The sequence below is a fragment of the Hemiscyllium ocellatum genome, chromosome 19 (assembly GCF_020745735.1).
Source record: "Hemiscyllium ocellatum isolate sHemOce1 chromosome 19, sHemOce1.pat.X.cur, whole genome shotgun sequence".
Classification (NCBI taxonomy): domain Eukaryota; kingdom Metazoa; phylum Chordata; class Chondrichthyes; order Orectolobiformes; family Hemiscylliidae; genus Hemiscyllium; species Hemiscyllium ocellatum.
Window position 1 is genome coordinate 56,466,748 of NC_083419.1, and position 17,925 is coordinate 56,484,672.

Sequence of the window (17,925 nt, forward strand, 5' to 3'; positions counted from 1 at the left end):
AGAGATTTATGGAAAGGTACAATCAATGGTGAAGATAATCAACTGGATGACGGTTAACAACAATGAATTGAAAAGGAATGGCATTTGAAGTGGAAATAAAGGTTGGGAAGTAAAATGGTGAATGAGTAATTGCAGGAGGTTCAGGTACAGACTGTGGACACATTCCCTTGAAGGGGAAGGAAGGGCTGGAACGGGTTGGATAACGAAGAAGTTAATTTAAAATGAAACAGAAATTTCGGCTTATGATAAATGTCAGGTTCATAACTGAAAATCAAGCACAACATATAAAGTGTCTGGGAGAACTGAAAAAGTCAGTGTTAGTCTTGATTCTGCATCGGGAATTAAACGTGAAAGCTCGAACCTCTGACAGAGAGAAAAAAAAAATGCAAGTATTGAGTCAAGCCATGAATGCTTTTGGAGGTCTCCTGCATTTTCCACAATAGAAACAAATTTGGAATTTATAAATTGCTGAGCTTCTGAATTTTACAGCCTCACAAAGGTACGAGTTAAACAACTAGTGAACAGCAGAGATAAATAATGAGAAGAAATGGTCTTGAATAGAAGCATGATTTGAAGTGGTAAGGAATTCTGCTATAAAACCCGATTACGCCATCTACTTGTGGAGGTGATTGTGCAAGTCTGCACCTTCATCTTTAGATTTAGTAAATGTTCAACAAGATTGCCACTAGCTTCTGACACTATAGGAAATAATTCGAAATCTACTTGACAAGTAAATCACCTTGTTCTACAGCTAGGTGTGTAGAAGAAAACCCTATCATAATACACACCTAAAACATGAAGAAAGATGTTCCTCAGCAGATTTTAAAAGCATGCCAAACAAACGGATTTACCACTCAGCCAGAGTAAGTGATCAGAAGAAACCTTCCCACCATTAATACAAAATCACAAACATACTCAAATAGTCCACTGGGGCTGCTAAGATTATAATGTCATTAAGCCAAAGTACCACTGGAAATAATCCCACTATGACTAATATTTTTGCATGTTGCAAGTACAGCACACTAGCTTGTGCAATTTTAGCAAAACACTCGTTCTTTGCTTACAATATAAGTGAGTTAGTGACCAAACAGCCTTCCATGCTTTGATTACTTTGTTGCAGGCATATTGAAGAAATCTTCTCTCATGATGCGAGTTAAATAGACTCATGAAAACCAAGTTAATAACAGGCAAACTATTAGACATTCTTTCAGGCCTTGGAATGATGCAAAGCTGTTTAATACAAAGTTTCCCAAGTCACATTTGGGAACATGCGAGATTTACAGAGAGGTGGTGGTAAGGGACAACCACTATTTTTCTATTCATCTCCTGCAGATTTAGAAAATTCTGCAACACATTTTTCTTAAAACTTAATTTTTGATGCAGTCAGAAAGCGTATGGGGCATTCTCTTGCATTTTCAATACCTACAATACTAGAACAGTCAAAGATTGAACATTCTCCACATAGATGTCTATTTTTCTCATGTATAATACTGAACTCACACTGGGATTCTACAATGTGGGAAGTGGAGACCATAAGAAACTATAGAAGATGGTCTGGGCTGTGCACACAATCACAGAAGCCAACCTTCCATCCATGGACTCCATTTACACGTCCCACTGCCACGGAAAGGCTGCTAACGTCATCAAAAACCCATCATATCCCAGCAATGATCTCCTACAATCTCCCCAGCAGGGCAGAAGATACAGAAGCTTGAACACATGAACTAGCAGATTCAAGGACAGCTTCTTCTCTGCCATTATTAGACTGCTGAATGGACTCTCTAACTTCAAATAATGCTGATTTTGCTGATGGCGATCTTGCCTAGCACACACCTTGTGCAATGTAACTTGTATGCCACTGTCTAGTTTTTTTTTCACCTTATGATCTGTATGTCCTTGCTTACTATGATTTGCCTGTACTGCACATAAACAAAGCTTTTCACTGTGTTTGGGTACATGTGACAATAAATCAATCAAATCAAAGTCAGCGTGGATGAAGTTAAGGATATAGATTTTCAGGCCAGAAAACATAAAGAATGAAAAATATAAACAGCTGACAAATCATCTCTACTGGGTTCTTACACATTTCATTACAACTACAAACCACACACAAATCATACTCATGCTATGGTATACTTTGCTGTCCACGCAATCACAAGTGTAACCAAATTCTATATGCACCAACAGCTGCAAAGATAATCATTAACTGTAACTATTTCATCTCCTCTACGACACAATGACTATTACACAAGTCACACATGTTTTGAGTTCATAATAGGTACTGCAGAACTGAAAGCTCTTTGCCCAGTAATCATAATACAGAGACTGTTGCCTGTTGGTCTAAATTCTTAACAGCACTTGTCAAAGACAGGGAAAATTTCAGTTTAATTGACATCACAATATTAGACACAGATGTCATCAATTGTACATAAGATTTCTTCTACTTAAAATTTCAGTTTCTCTTTTCCAGTGAATTCAGTGTCAAGGCACTTTGATCTTCTGTAATTATTTAGTTGTTGTGACCACAAACACCCTGGGGAAATTTACACAATATAGAAAGCAAGGTCTCAGAATTTTTATTTTTGCATCAATGTTACAAATTGAATACTTGTGCTTTGAAAGGTATTAAAACCAAAATGAAGCCCAGCAGGATAGGTAATACAGAGCTTGTTTCCTGAAAAATCTGATCACCAGACAGTCTCTCAAGGCTTCACAGGTCCCACACTATCTAGTCATGCAGTCCAAACGTTGTCAGGTTCAATTCCCACATATGGTTAGTTCCAATGGCAGCATTTCAGTACCACAAGTACAGCATCTCTCCCAAAACCAGGAGGTCGTGTGCACAGTGCTAATATCTTTCAGATGAGATGTTCAATCTAGATCACAGATGGACATAAGATCCTACGGCACTATTCATTGAAAGGTAAGCAGTTTTTCTCCTTGTTAACCTCAAAAAAATACTGTAAGCAAATTACCTGGCCCTTACTGTTCGTGGGAGATTGCTGTGAACAAGTAAGTCACAGCTTTTCCTGCATGACAACACTGGCTATAGTTCAAAGTCCTTATTTGAATATAAAACACTTAGCGATATCCTGAGGATGTGAAATACATTCAGCAAAAACACGTTTTCTCTTTTTCAACTGCCCTGGGTATCCCCTTGGGGGATTCTGTGAGGGGAAATGTATAAAAATAGCTAGTTTTCTTTTCCCAACTTCTGTCCAGTATTTCGTTGCAAATACAAACTGAGCTTGGCTCTGATATCACCTACAGTTAAATAACCAAAAAACACTCAGCTTGCAAGTTCCAACTTAAGAAAAAGGACTGCAAGAAATGCTGGTGCAATCAGTAGTCGTAACAGCTCCCACCATGACTCAGAACTTCTACAGAAGTGCAGTATGTGAAAACAAAGGGGAGGAAACATGATGACTTTGATGACAGAGTTCAGCATTTACAGAATCACGCAATGATACAGTGCAGAATGGGGCGATTTGGCTCAAAGTGCCGGTGCTGCTTCTTTGAAAGAGCTTCCAATTCTCTGCCGAAGCACCCGTCAAAAAGTTTGAGGTAAATGGGGATCTCAAGGCCATGGAAGTAACTGGTGCATGCATACACTCATCACAAGCGAGTTTTGGAAATTAATAGCTGAGTGATATCCGTTGTAGTAATGGATTAGTTTGCATATCTCCCAAGCCTCTATAAATTCACAAGCAGTCGTGTACATTCCCCTCCCGCAACGAGGCAGTCAGGAATCAGGTGAATTCCCCAGATGAAGGGAGTGAGAAAGAGTGAAAGTCACTGAATGAGTCAGCCCAAGGCTGCTCTCACACACCACCCAGTAGCTGATTCAAGAGCAGCAGTGGCAAAGGCCTGGGAGCACATCACCTACCTTGCCCTTTTGGCCGGGGAATGGTGTGTGGCATGGGGAGACCTAAAAAGAGGGCGAGAAGAAAAAAAAATCATTAAAAATGTGAGGGTGAGAGAAACCAAAGGTTAAACATACTTTTTTGGTCCACACGTTTATGCAGACTGAAAAAGTGACAAAAAAAAACAAAGAATGACATGTTAAATTACTTAAATTTTATCATACAGTAACATAAATTTATATCAAAATGTAAAACAAATTCCATTTAAAGACATCACACAAAACCTCCAATTTAAAACAACACAAATTCCTTGTCATGGTGCTATGTAACCTGTCACATTGCTGAATCTTGGCTAGCAGGAACTGTACCTTATGCAGGTTAATTATTGGAAATTGGAATACGTAAATAACAGTTATAACTTCAACATGCGTGCCTCCATAAACAGCTGAAGGCTCAGCAGAGCTGAAAACTGATTTCCAGTTTAGTGAAAGTCACTACAATCAGTTAACATTCTTGCTGGATTTAAGACGACTGGACAAAGTAGACATAACATTTTTTAAACAGGGAGTCACCTATTTAATTATTGACAACTCATGATAAAAAAAAAGGCTTAAATCTAGTTTCTCACTATCTTTGCATGCAATAAATAAACCAGTGGGAGGTCCACAGATTAGCCTGTAGTTTATACCTCCTACCTGCAAGAGGTGGCTGGAATTCAAAAGAAACACAAAATTACATAGCGCTTTGGACAATCTCAGCAAATCTGAATGTAATTTATAAGTACTTTTTTATACATGTTGTCACTGTTGTAATGTATAACATGGAGCCAAACTGTACACAGGAAGCTCCTACAAACAGCAACATGATAACTGTAGAGAATCTGCTTGGTTTGTTGGTTGAGTAATAAACGTTATGCAGGACATGGGGAGAGTATATTTTCCTTTCTTCAAATAGTGCCGAAGGACTTTTTTGTTTGAACATAAACAGAGTCTAATATCTACTATCTTATCTGAAATACAGGCCCCCTGAACAACACAGAATTCCCTTAGTACTGCACTCGAGTAATATTCAGGATTATGTGTTCAAATTTCTGCATTGAGTTTTAAACACATGATCTTCTGACAAAGAGATGAGAACAGCATCATTAAGACATGACTGAGACCTGATTTTGCCAAGTCAAGTGATGGTGTAAAGCTTTTGTCTGAGTTGTAGCAATTGATGCAGAAAGAATCACGACTTTGTTGCACATAGTAAAGCATCAGCCCTGCACCATCTTTCTGCTGCTGCTCACCCCATTTTTAAAAAAAAAATTTTTCCCCACAGACAGAAGTGGAGTTCATGAACTGGCAGCAACAACTCACCAAGCATGAGTCTACCCTTTCACAGGAACCATGCAAATTGGATTGATACAATAAAAAAAGTAAAATGTGATCTGTAAAACCAGATTAAGAACTGTCTAAAACCACAATGATTTGCATTTCTATAGTGCATTTTTCTACTTCAAGACGTCCAAAAGCAAATATAGGTAGAGCATTTTGAAGACAAGTCAGTTGGAAAATAGAACAGCCAATTTGAAACAGAATAAATTACCAGGTTGTCTATTTTTGAGACAGTTTTTATTTTATTAATCCAGAGGATGCCAGTGTTGCTGGCTCGGCCAGTATTTGTTAACCTTGATGATTGATGATAGCAATCAGCCTTCTTGAACCGCTGCAATCCTTTTGGTATAGATAGACCTACAATGTCGTTATGGATGAAGTTCCAGCATTTTGACCCAGTAACACTGAAGGAACAGCAAGATATTTCATAGCCAGGACAATGAGTAGCAGAAGTAACGCAGAGGGGAATCTGCAGGTGATGTTCCTGTATCTGGGTCCTTGTCTGTCAAGATAGTATGGATTTGGAAGGTACTGTTTCACAAGCTTCAGTGAATGACTGCAGTGTATCCTGTAGATAGTACACACTGCTGCTCCTAAGCATTGGTGGTGAAGGGAGTGAATGTCCTTGGATGTGGGGTCAGTCAGGCTGGCTGTTTAGTCCCAAATGGTGTCAAGTGTCTTGAGTGTTGTTGGAGCTCCAGGCAAGTGAGGGGAATTACACCACATTCTTGACTTGTGCACTGTAGATGGTAGACAGGCTTTGATGAGTCAAGAAAAGTTGAGTTACTTACTGTTGGATTTCAAGCCTCCTCTGATCTGCTGCTATAACCACAGTTACCACTTAAATAGCTTGTTCAGTTTCTGGTGAATAGTGGATAAATAGATAATATTTAACTGCTGTTTTTCAGACAGTGCCACTAAATCTTTTATGTCCATTTGAGAGGTAAAACAGGGCCTAGATTTAACCTCTTCTTGGAGATACCACCCTTTGGACAGTGGACAACTCCATCAGTACTATGCTGAAGTGTCCCTTTAACAATGTGATCCCAACGCAAAATAATAGTGTGCGATATTGAATCCACTAAATCAGTGAGGTACGTGTGATCAAAGTGAAGAATCTAAGCAAAACTGTACCCAAAATTGAATGTACTCAAACACAATCCAGAAGAACTTTTAAAATATTTGATGCTGCTGTGGTGCAGCAAATTGGAACAGCAATATGCAAAATACTGGCACGTGTATCTGAGCTGAGAACTTCAGGCATACTACGGTGATAAGTTATGACGTTAAGGTTGGGTGCGAAAAATCAGATCACTACAATATCTAAAGGGGTATATAAAGAAGTGAATTTCTGAATAAAACATTTCAGATGGTGTAATCTAATATAATGTAAGCTATATTTACATTACAAGGTTAAATTCTAGAGCGAATTTTCCATTTAAGCACAAAATCTGCTTTGCTAACTTAGATCATCGAACATTACTGATACCAAACTTCATTCTATCTATCATGGTCTTGATCTTGTGTGCTATAATACTATCAGTGCAACGTACTGATGAACATCTGAATAACAATGTTGAAAATAATTCATTTAAAGAGCTAGTCTCAAACTGATTCATATGATTTTTCATTTTTTCCATTATACAGTAGTTTAGTTTTAGAAGAGAGATTGCCACACATAATGGGCTATCAGCAGAAACTGGGAGAACAGCAACATTTCTACTGAACTCACTGACATTATTCTGAGCATGAACACGTCAACCTAGAAAAACTAGGATAACAAGATCATGATAAACAAGGTAACTTTCAAGTCTAAGTTACATACAATCTTCTTGTTCTTCAGATTTGCTTGATCAAAATTTTGAAATTCACCTTTAATACAATCTTGGAAAAATTACCATTAGAAAAACACCACAGCAGTGCAAAACATGTTTATCTGCATTTTCTCAAAGCAACTAAACATGGGTAATGGATGTGGACCTTGTGCCAATGTCATTTACATCAATGAAACAAGAGGCAAACAGACAAAGGGTGGCTGCAGAGAGACAGACCAGTGGAGGTACACAAGCTGATACAATTTGTCTTTTATGGATTGCCAAAACTGGAAGACAAATGCCCGAGCCGCCTCACCTGTCTCTATACAAGGAACACTTCAAGGCTGACACGCTGACAATACATTGTTTACAAGCTATACTCTTCGTCTAGAATAAACATTGTAAATAGACTCTGAAAAAGACATTGTTTGCACCAGGTATATGCGAAGTAGCCTTAACTGGGCATAATGCACAAGATTAGCTAGACAACACAAAAAGCTGTACAGCACAGTGATAGTCACAGTTCAAGTCCCTGCTGCCCCAGATATGCATCATAACATGCCCGAACAGTTAGGTTAAAAATACTTTTGCTCTGGTTTGATTACGGTCTTATATTGCAATGGTAGCGCAATATCTGGACCAGAAAGTCTGAGCTCAAATCCCACCTACCAAAGAGGGGTGTCATAACATGTTTTTGATCAACCTGTTTGGACAATTAGAATAGATAGCATGTAGGCTCTTTTGATGCAGTGTTAGTATCCTCACATCTGGGTCAGGAGGTCAAGGTTTAATGACCATTTTCCCCAGAGTTGTGTCATAACATGCCCAAACAGGTTGACTTAAGAAAATAAAAAGAACCATTACCGCAGTAGAAAATAAACTGATCCAATGATGTAGTCGTAATTTCCCTACCTCTGGGCCAAAAGGTTCAGGTTCAAGTCCCACCACCACCTGAGGTATGTTGTAATGTATTTGAATAGTTGGACTAAACACATAATTTTTAGAGTAGACTACACAGAAACAGATCATTTGGCTGAATTAGTCTATGATAGCAGTCATGCTCCATTTGAACCTCCTCCCATTTATTTCCCATCAAAATCTGTCGTAAGCCTCTCTTCCCTTCTCCCTCATATGTTTATCTAGCTACCCAGATAAATTTAGTTATTTACTTCAAGGACTTGCTGTGGCAGTGAGTTCTATATTCACAACACTATCAGGGAATTCAGAAGAGGCTTTTTAACCCAACTGAATTTCTTGGTGACTAGCTTAAATTGATAACTTCACTCTTCACCACAACTGGAAAAATCCTTTGCTTACTCAATCAGAACTTTGCATAATTTTAAGGGCTTCCATTTGGTTTCATCACCTGAACCATCTTTTTTCAAGAGAAGAAAACCAAGATGTTCCTCTTCTTCTGAAAGGAATCAGCCAAACATTTCTGGGTTTGAGTTCTTTTTTACTCTCTTCAGTGGTTCTACATCATTTTTTCATGATGCAGCAGCCAGAATTACATGCATTCCAGATAGAATCTGACCAATATTTGATATGAGCTTAGCGTAACTTCTTTACATTTCAATTCTACTCCTGTAGAAATAACCCCTCATGTTTAGGTATAATGTTGTGGCCTTGTTAACTGGAATCACAACTCTTAGTGATTTGTGTATCTGTATCTCCAAATATCTTTGCTCACTGAAGCGCAATAAAAAAATGTTGGTGAGCTGAAAGAACAAACAGCTGTGTGAGAATATGATAAAGGAAATGTCTTAAAGATGGAGAGGTTTCAAAGATATAAAGCCTTCAAAGAAGACAGGATATTAATGAAAAAAGTGCAGAGTATTCGGCAGGGGAAAGGGAGTCAACCAGAAGCTAAGATACATGTAGGTAACAAAAACAGAGTATTATTCTTATACCACCTTAAACCTACTTATTGAAGTTAATTTACTATAAATATGACCAATGTACACATTTTCAAATCTCTTCCTGTATCTTGTCACAATTTTACTATTAACTGCATGGCTTAATTTGCTCCTGTTCACAAAACTTTAAATTGTATTCCCAAATCCAAATCAGTAATGTAAACGATGGCCAATTAGTTCAGCACAACTCTTTATGGAACGTCACTTTATACCTTGCATTAGTCAACTTCCCACAAGCAGGACTGATTTTAAAAAAAAGGCTCACAAGTAAAGTCGTCAGAACTTTGGCATGCAATGATGACTGTCAGTCCAAGTAACTGTACTTAAAGCCCCGACTCTTCTTTTACTAGTCCATTCTGCGCACTTTAGTGATCTATTGAATATTTTTTAGATTCTTCAGCTAACACTTCAAATTTTGGGCAACAGTAACATTTTGCCTTCTGCAACTTCACATGTTCTGAGTCACAAGTCGACCATGATACCCTATCAAACACTGAAAAATCTACCAATTCTGCTATTTCATTAAGGGTAGCTAAGTATGGCCTTCCCTTTTGAACTGCAAACTATTCTTGTTTGTAGGTGTTTTTCTGTTATATCTTTAACTGATTAAAAATTTGAATAACGGAGTCCTAGAGACCAGGAAGTGGCGAGGCTTGATGCCCAAATCTGAATTTAGTTGGCTGATCTTTGCCAAAGCAGCAGAGAGACACAATTAACCTTAACACTTTGGGTGACAGAAGAGACATTCAATTATTATAACATGCTAAGATTCTGACTTTTTATTGATTAAACATTCCTTTTTTTAAAAAACCCTTTTCAGATAAACTTTCATTTTATATGGAATATAAATAATTGTTCACTAGTCTTAAATTTGGAGTCAGTAGTAATCAGAGTAAGGAGTAATTTAACACAGAAACATTTACTTTATGGCCTGTTATAAAACCAACAGTATTCAACTTGCTGCCACTCCCCCAAATACCTGGTTGGCAAATTCAATGTTTCATGTTGGATTGTATCTGACAGACCAGGAAAATCAGACTGAATTGATTTATGCGGAGTTATCCGATCTAAGCCAAATTGAGGAGATACAGTACAATTGATCTCCATGTCTCTTGGCTAGAAATAGGAAATAAGAAACAATGAATATGTAGACTACTGCTTCACTAATGCCATAATGTACCTATTTAATAGGAAAGTGGACAGAATTTCAATATAATTTTCAACCTAGCAAAAAATGTTCCATATAATAAAAATGGAATTTACTCATGAAACAACAACATACAAACTATTGACTATTATGATAAAATGAACAGAATTGTGCACTACAATCTATTAGAACACATGGAAAAAGACCTGAATCCAACAAGAACAAAATACGACTCCAGTCAGAGACCCAAAACAGGGTCACTGAAACACAGGAAAAAGAGTCAGCCACTTGGTTCTTAGCCGAAAAGAATTTGCCCTTGAGCCTCTTCCACCATTCAATAGGATTATGGCCAATACATAGGCTAGCTCCATACAGCAACCGTTGCCATATCCCTCAAAGTCTTTGATTTACTTTTGCCAACTAATCTCACATTGGAAAACTACCTCAGGGGCAACTAGAAATGGGCAGCAAATACTGGCCTTGCCAGTAGTTCATGTCCCATACATTTTCTTTAAAAACAAATCACTGTTATCATTAACTGTCATTTGTTGAAGAGAATTCCACAATTCTAGCACAATTTATCAACAGAAATATTTCTAAATTTTACTTCCGGAAAAGTCTGGCATTTTCTTCAAGCACCATAATGTCCAAATGAACAGAAAAAGTTTCTCTCCATCGACCATATTTGCTCTAATTAATACCTTGAACGCTTGGAATAAATAATCCCTCAACCATCTAAATTACAAAAAGGAAAAAGATGCTTATTTATATTATGCCTTTCAAGGCCACCAGACATCATTGGCTACAAAGCACTTTGAGACATGCTTTTGAAGCATGATCAATGTCAAAATGCAGCCACCAATGACAGCATACTTCTACAAACAAAAACGTGATAAAGAACAGATTATCTGAACTCATGTTACACTTTGAGGGATAAATGTTAGGACACTAATGAAAAACCCCTTCACTGTTCTTTGAAACTGAGTCATAACATCTTTCATTCTTCTGAGAAAGGCAACCATAGCCTCAGTTTAACATCTCATTCAAAGTACAGCATTCCAAATAACAGTGTTTCTGCAGCAGTGAACCTGACTGCCAGCTTCGATTTTTTTGGTCCTGGATTCAGTTTTGAATTTACAACCCTCTGGCTCAGTGTGGTGTGTGCTATGAACTGACATAAGCAAAGAGGAAATACGAATTTATTTTGTGTAAATAAATCCTCATAATTTAACTCTTGGGAATTCCGATATCTTTTTGATGATGTTGTGTTGCTCTCCCTCCAATGGCAAAACGCCCTTGCTTATTGTGTTATAACCAGAAAAGTTCATATTGCCTGGATATAAGGACTGGCGTTCCATTAGTCTTTTCGATATTTTTCTGTACCTGTTTATGACATTTTACTCAAATTCATAGAGGCGTACAGCATGCAAACAGTCCAACTTCAGCCCAACTTGGCAATGCCAACCAGATAGCCTAAATTGATCTAGTCCCATTTGCCAGCACTTGGCCCATATCCCACTAAACCCTTCCTGATCATATATCCACCCAGATGCCTTCTAAATCTTGTAATTCAACCAGCCTCCTCCACTTCCTCTGGCAACTCCTTCCATACATGCTCAACCCTATGTCAGAAAAAAATTGCCCCTTTAGGTCCCTTTTAAATCTTTCCCCTCTCTAAATTTAAATCTATGCTCTTTAGGTTTGGACTCCCCCCATCCCATGGAAAAGACCTTGGCTATTCACCCTACCCATGCTCATGATTTTATAAACCTCTCATAAAGGTCACCCCTCAGCCTCCAATGCTCCAGGAAAAATAGCCCCAGTCTATTCAGCCTCTCCCTAAAGCTCAAACCCTCTAATCCTGGCAACATCTTCCTAAATCTTTTCTGAATCCTTTCAAATTTCACAGTATCCTTCCTATAGCAGGGAGACCAGAATTGAACATAGTATTCCAAAAGTGGCCTAATCAATGTTCTGTACAGCCGCAACATGACTTCCCGACTCCTATACTCAATGCACTGACCAATAAAGGTAAGCATACCAAACAGCTTCTTGACTATCCTGTCTACTCGCAACTCCACTTTCAAGGAACTATGATCCTGAACTCCAACATTTCTTTCATATGTTCCTAGACCCTCCGTCAGTTTGGACCTCCATTGTTGCTAAATTTCCACTATTTATTCTTCAAGTACAAAAATGAATGTCTTCACACTTGGCTCCATTGAAATCTATTTCTCACTGTTTTGTCCATTCAAATTATCTATCAATATCTTTTCATAATATTATAGTCAGTTTTGCTTAAAGCAGTAGTTCTGTTCTCTTGCAATCCAGTTATAAGGAAATCATACAATACTGGTCGTTCTGCTATAACACATGATTTATTAACATGAATTCGCTATAACACGATTGACAAATTGATGACACTGTTTCTAAAATGCTCAATTTTAAAGCATGTATTGGTTAAAATGCGATTCCGGTCTCATTAGTTTAAATAGTGCTGCTATTACACGATTTTCTTATAACAAGGGATTGCACGACGGCAGAACTACCATGTAATAGCAGAACTGACAGTAGCAGCATCATGTAAACTAATGGGGCCAGAATTGCACTATAAATTATACAAGCTTTAAAACTTCACGCTTTAGAAACAGTGTCCCCAATTCGTCAATCCTGTTACAGCCAACTCGTATTAACGAAATGCGTACTATAGCAGAACGAATAATACTTGCATCAACCCTGCACACAATGTTACCTATCTTTGTGTGATTAGCAAATTTAATTATGTTACTTTCTAACCCATCACCTAAACTGATAATAAATACAGCAAGCAGTTGAGGCTCAACAGATCCTCATGGGATACAATTAGCCACATCCTGCTAATCAAAGCACGAGCTTATTATCGTTGCTCCCTGTCTCCTGACACTGAAGTTTTCCAACAGATTAATAATTTGCCTTTAATTTGATGAATTTTAAGTATAAGGGATTTTATTAAATGCCCTTTGGAAGTCCAGATTAAAAAAGACTCATTGATACTCCCTTGCAAATCACTTCAATCACCCTTCAAAAAATTCAATCAAGTGCATCGTCATGATTTATCCCATACATCCTCAAGCAATTCTGACAATAAATTTTAAATAGTTGATAATTATCTTGTCATCAACTGTTAGCTTTTTCTAAAATAAGATCATCAGAAATAGGATCAGGAGCAGGCTGGTAGCCCCTTGAGCATGCTCCATCACTCAATAGAATCATGGTTGATCTGACACTCCTCATACGCACTTTCCTTCTCCTCCTCCTCCTTGTTTTCCCTACGATAAAGAATTTATCTATCTCATCCCTAAATATACATAAGGACTCTGTCTCCACAGCTTTCTAAGGCAAGCAGTTTGAAAGATTCTCATACCTCAGAGAAGAAATTCCTCCTCATTTTGAGGATCTCGACCCCCGGGAGGGGTCTCTCAGTTCCGCGATCGGTTAAATAAACATAAGGTGTTCGGTCTGCATCAGCAAGATTTCACACTTTAATCAGTATTGGTCGGGCACAGGTTGTCCAGCAACACAGAGGTTAAAAGTTTCTGAGCTCCTTGGAGAAACTGCGTGCGAAATCGCTTGAAACAAAGACGATTTTTATATGGTTCTTAAGAAATGGTACAGCCTTAATTACAAGTAAATCCCATAAAGCGTAATAGAACAACACTGTAGACAGCAGGTTAACCCAATAGTATTTCCTGAGGACCAACGTTGTTTAGAACATGTTACGTCTCTGCATCTGCTTCTCTAAGGTTAACCAGGATGGTTAGTAATGCCCTACCTAGCTTGGTCAATTCCATACTATGAAGGGAGCACTGTCTGCTAATCTTTGATTCAGTTAGCTCAGAAATGCAGCTTTTAAGCAGGATGAAAAGCCATTTTAAATACACAGTGTTAATTTGCAGCCAGAAGCCATTTTATTATGTTACTTTATGTTACTTACATTAAGAAGCCATTTTGTAGTTAGTAAAAGCATGCATTAAATGATTGCTCCTGACAACAGCCCAAATCCAGACGTTAGGTCCTCAATTTAAATTGGCATCCCTTAATTCCGAGACTATGCCTTCAGGTCCTAGACTCTCCCATTCGAGGAAGCATCCTCTCAGCATTTATTTTGTCAAGCCCCTTAAGAATCCTATATGCTTCCATGAGACCACTGCTCATTCTTCTGAACGCCATTGAGTAGAATCCCAACCGGCATGGTGGCACAGTGGTTAGCACTGCTGCCTCACAGCGCCAGGGACCTGGGTTCAATTCCCGCCTCAGGCAACTGACTGTGTGGAGTTTGCACGTTCTCCCCATGTCTGCGTGGGTTTCCTCCAGGTGCTCCGGTTTCCTCCCACAGTCCAAAGATGTGCGGGTCAGGTGAATTGGCCATGCTAAATTGCCCGTAGTGTTAGGTAAGGGGTATATGTAGGGGTATGGGTGGATTGCGCTTCGGCGGGTCGGTGTGGGCTTGTTGGGCCAAAGGGCCCGTTTCCACACTGTAAGTAATCTAATCTAATCCAACCTATTTAATCTTTGCTTGTAAGACAATCATACAATGATGATCCTAGTGAACCTTCTCTGAATGGCCTCCAATGAAATAATACATTTTCTTAAATAGGGGAACCAACATTACTCATACAACTCCATATGTGATCTCATCAAGGATATTAGGAATTAGGAATAAGAGTTTTCCACTCTAAGACTCCAAGCCTTCCTGTTACACCCATGTGCTAGTTTTCTGTGTTTTATGAACAAGTACATCCAAGTCCCGTTGTGTTGCAGCTTTCTGCAGTTTTTCTCCACTTAATTAATACTGTTACTTTGTTCTCCCTTCCAAAGTGAAGTACTTCACGTTTTCCCACACTATACGCCAATTGCCAACTTTTTGCCCACTTCCCTAACCGTCAGCCTTCGACTCTATAAAAGGTTTGTATCCCTCTTACAATCTGCCTTTTATGTGCTGTTCTTCATGCTAAAGGATATTTCACAGAATGGTGAAAGATTATAATTAAGAATATTGGCATTGTTCTCACCTACTTTAAAACCTTGGGATGGAAACTACCTGATCCTGGAGACATGCCATTCTTCAGTGCTATTATTTTTTCTTATTGCAGTTTTGCTTATGTTAGCTTTGGTGAGTGGCAAACCTTTTTCAATATTTGTTTTTTTTGGGATGCTTGACATATAGACCTCTTCCTCTGCTGTAAATACTGATGCATAGTAATTATTCAGCTATCTTCCATTTCCTTATTTTCATTTACAGTGCCACCATCATCAGTTTTCAGGAGCCCACGTTGCTCTGGTCCACCCTCTGATATTGATTTTAATACCCAATGCAAACTTCTTTTCATAACCTTTTACTATTGACTTTGTCCTTTGATTATTTCAATGCTTTTTCTTCCAGTTTTATGTTGCCCCTTAATTCTTTAGTTGTCCATATCTCTCTTCTTTTTCGCTAACTTGAGATCTTGCCTATAGGTGCCATAACACAAGAAATTTCCTTTTGACCATGCCCATTCTTCTGTATTGTCACTTGCTGTTCAATGATTTTAGCTTGAAAAGGTGCTAAGTACAGAATAGGTGAGGACAGAAATAGACTTTGTGTTGAAGCCTTCGAATGTTCAAATATGACACTGGTACTTAACACAGTTTTCATTGTCTTCAGAAATAAAAGGCATCTAACATTGCACACTTACACTATAATGGGCAATTCGGAATCAAATATGCAGCCACACAATCTGTGGGTGCCTAACCGAATTCTTCACTCATGAGTCATTGTGTTAAAGGCTAAGTACAATCTGACAGTAACCTACTGAAAATTAGGAAGGAACAATTACTAATGGAGCAACGTGACATTATTCTTTGTCATTTACAGAATAATAAGGATTTTAATATCTAGGCCTACACACGAAGCATAACACATTGGGTAGATTGCTGAATGGGGCCAAGAATGGACACGGCTCCGACGTACTCATCATACATTAAAATGCTTTTAATGTTCACACATGGAAGGTGGCCATATGCTTGTAATTCACTGATGGGATGTGGGTATCTATCCCTAATTGCCATTCAGGTGGTGGTGGTGAGCTAACCTTCTTCAATCATTGCACTTCACTAATGTTGGTTAACCCACAGGGAGGGATAGGGAGGGAATTCCAGGACTTTGATGATGCAAAAGACAGAAGTGCATATGAAGTGATACCTCAAGAGGTAGATATTTTAAATTAAGCTTTTCAAAAGTGTTATGACGCACTCTGCAGCAGGTAAGGCTTGAGCCTAGGTCTTCTGGCCAAGAGCCCTTTACCTCTGGAGATATTGATGTATTCATGAGAAGCAAGCAGAAAATGAGCAGAAGGAAAACTAAAGAAAGGAAACAGGGAACCTAAAATATTTTCAAGGGCTCAAGCTCCGGTTTCATCATTTGTAACATTCTTAGCAGTGAGGAACTGGTTCATGCTTCAGAAATCTCAAACTACTTTGCACATAATTATTCTAGATGCAGCAGCAACTGCAGGCAATAACAACAGATATCTTATACTCAGCGACATAACAAATGGCTTGTTTGTGTTATATCAGTTTTGGTTTGGGGAGGAACGTTGGTGAGGCTACTTGAAAAATTCTCTGTCCTTCTTTGAAGGATGACACGGAATTTTTAACCTCCATATGAACTACAGGAACAAATGAAGCTTTGGTCCAACAGGTCATCTAAAGGAAACACCTCAAACAATGCAGCTCTCCCTCATTCTGTATTCAACCGGGGTTATGCACAGAAGGTATCCAAGCAAACAACTTGACCACAATCCTCAAAATGAACTGGGTGTCCAATACCAATATGAATACCTTTGTTATGATATATCAAGTGGCATAACACGAGGTCACCAGGCAACTATAATAACAACAAATATTCAACTGTATTGACAGTGTTGGTTGCTAAGAGCCAAACTGAAAATCGATCTACTTTGCACAATTTGCACTGAAACCAAACAAGCACAGATTGCTTTAATACTGCTAATCAAACTGTATCTCAAGTGCAATAATTTTCTTTTATGAAGAAAACATGCACATCTTGACTGTGGTGTGAAACTCAGCAGAATACTTTTTCTCCGGAAGCAGAGATCATGCTGATCATTGCATGCTTGGCCAGGACTGAGCTTGAACTCCAATTCCTCTGCAGTTGCAAATGTTCAAGCATCACAAAAATGTAAACCACCCACCAAGCCCTGCCAGCACCCCTTTTCCCTGTTCTACCTCCACCTCACCATTATAAATGGCTACATAAGTTGCAATGAAACTACGAGAACCTGGAATACAGCCCTCTTTTTCAGGGGACTCTGACGCACTCAGTCATTGTGTCACAGAAGTTTACGGCACAGAGAAAGGTCCTTAGCCGAGTCTGTGCGAGTCAAAAATAAGCACCTAATTATTCTAATCCTATTTTCTAGCACTTGGCCCATAGCCTTGTATACCTGGTGTCCAAGTGCACATCTGAATCCTAGACTGTTCTGCTGTACTCTTACTCTTGCTTCACTTTGACCAGAAGTAAATAGTCCAGAGATATCAGAACGTTAGAAAATGCATAACAGGGCAGCTAGTATCTCTAGCAACTCTTTGTTACTGAAACATACTTATTCAAATGTTCAATATTTCAAATATTTAATGTTATTGCTTTCAGTGCTAACTGGCTTACTATACATAGAACATACCAGCGCAGTACCGGCCCTTCGGCCCTCGATGTTGCGCCGCCCTGTCATACTAATCTGAAGCCCATCCCAACTACACACGTACGTC

At 38.6% G+C, this 17,925-nt stretch overlaps 1 protein-coding gene across 6 annotated transcripts in view; it reads right to left on the reverse strand.

The window, feature by feature from the left end:
• LOC132824986 (ataxin-7-like protein 1) overlaps nucleotides 1–17,925 on the reverse strand; it is a 243,594-nt gene that overhangs the window by 94,373 nt on the left and 131,296 nt on the right. For all 6 annotated transcript variants that reach the window (XM_060839936.1, XM_060839937.1, XM_060839934.1 and 3 more), the window contains one exon: nucleotides 3,887–3,928. In XM_060839936.1, coding sequence (XP_060695919.1) covers nucleotides 3,887–3,928 — 42 coding nt within the window. The remainder of the gene's footprint in view (nucleotides 1–3,886; nucleotides 3,929–17,925) is intronic.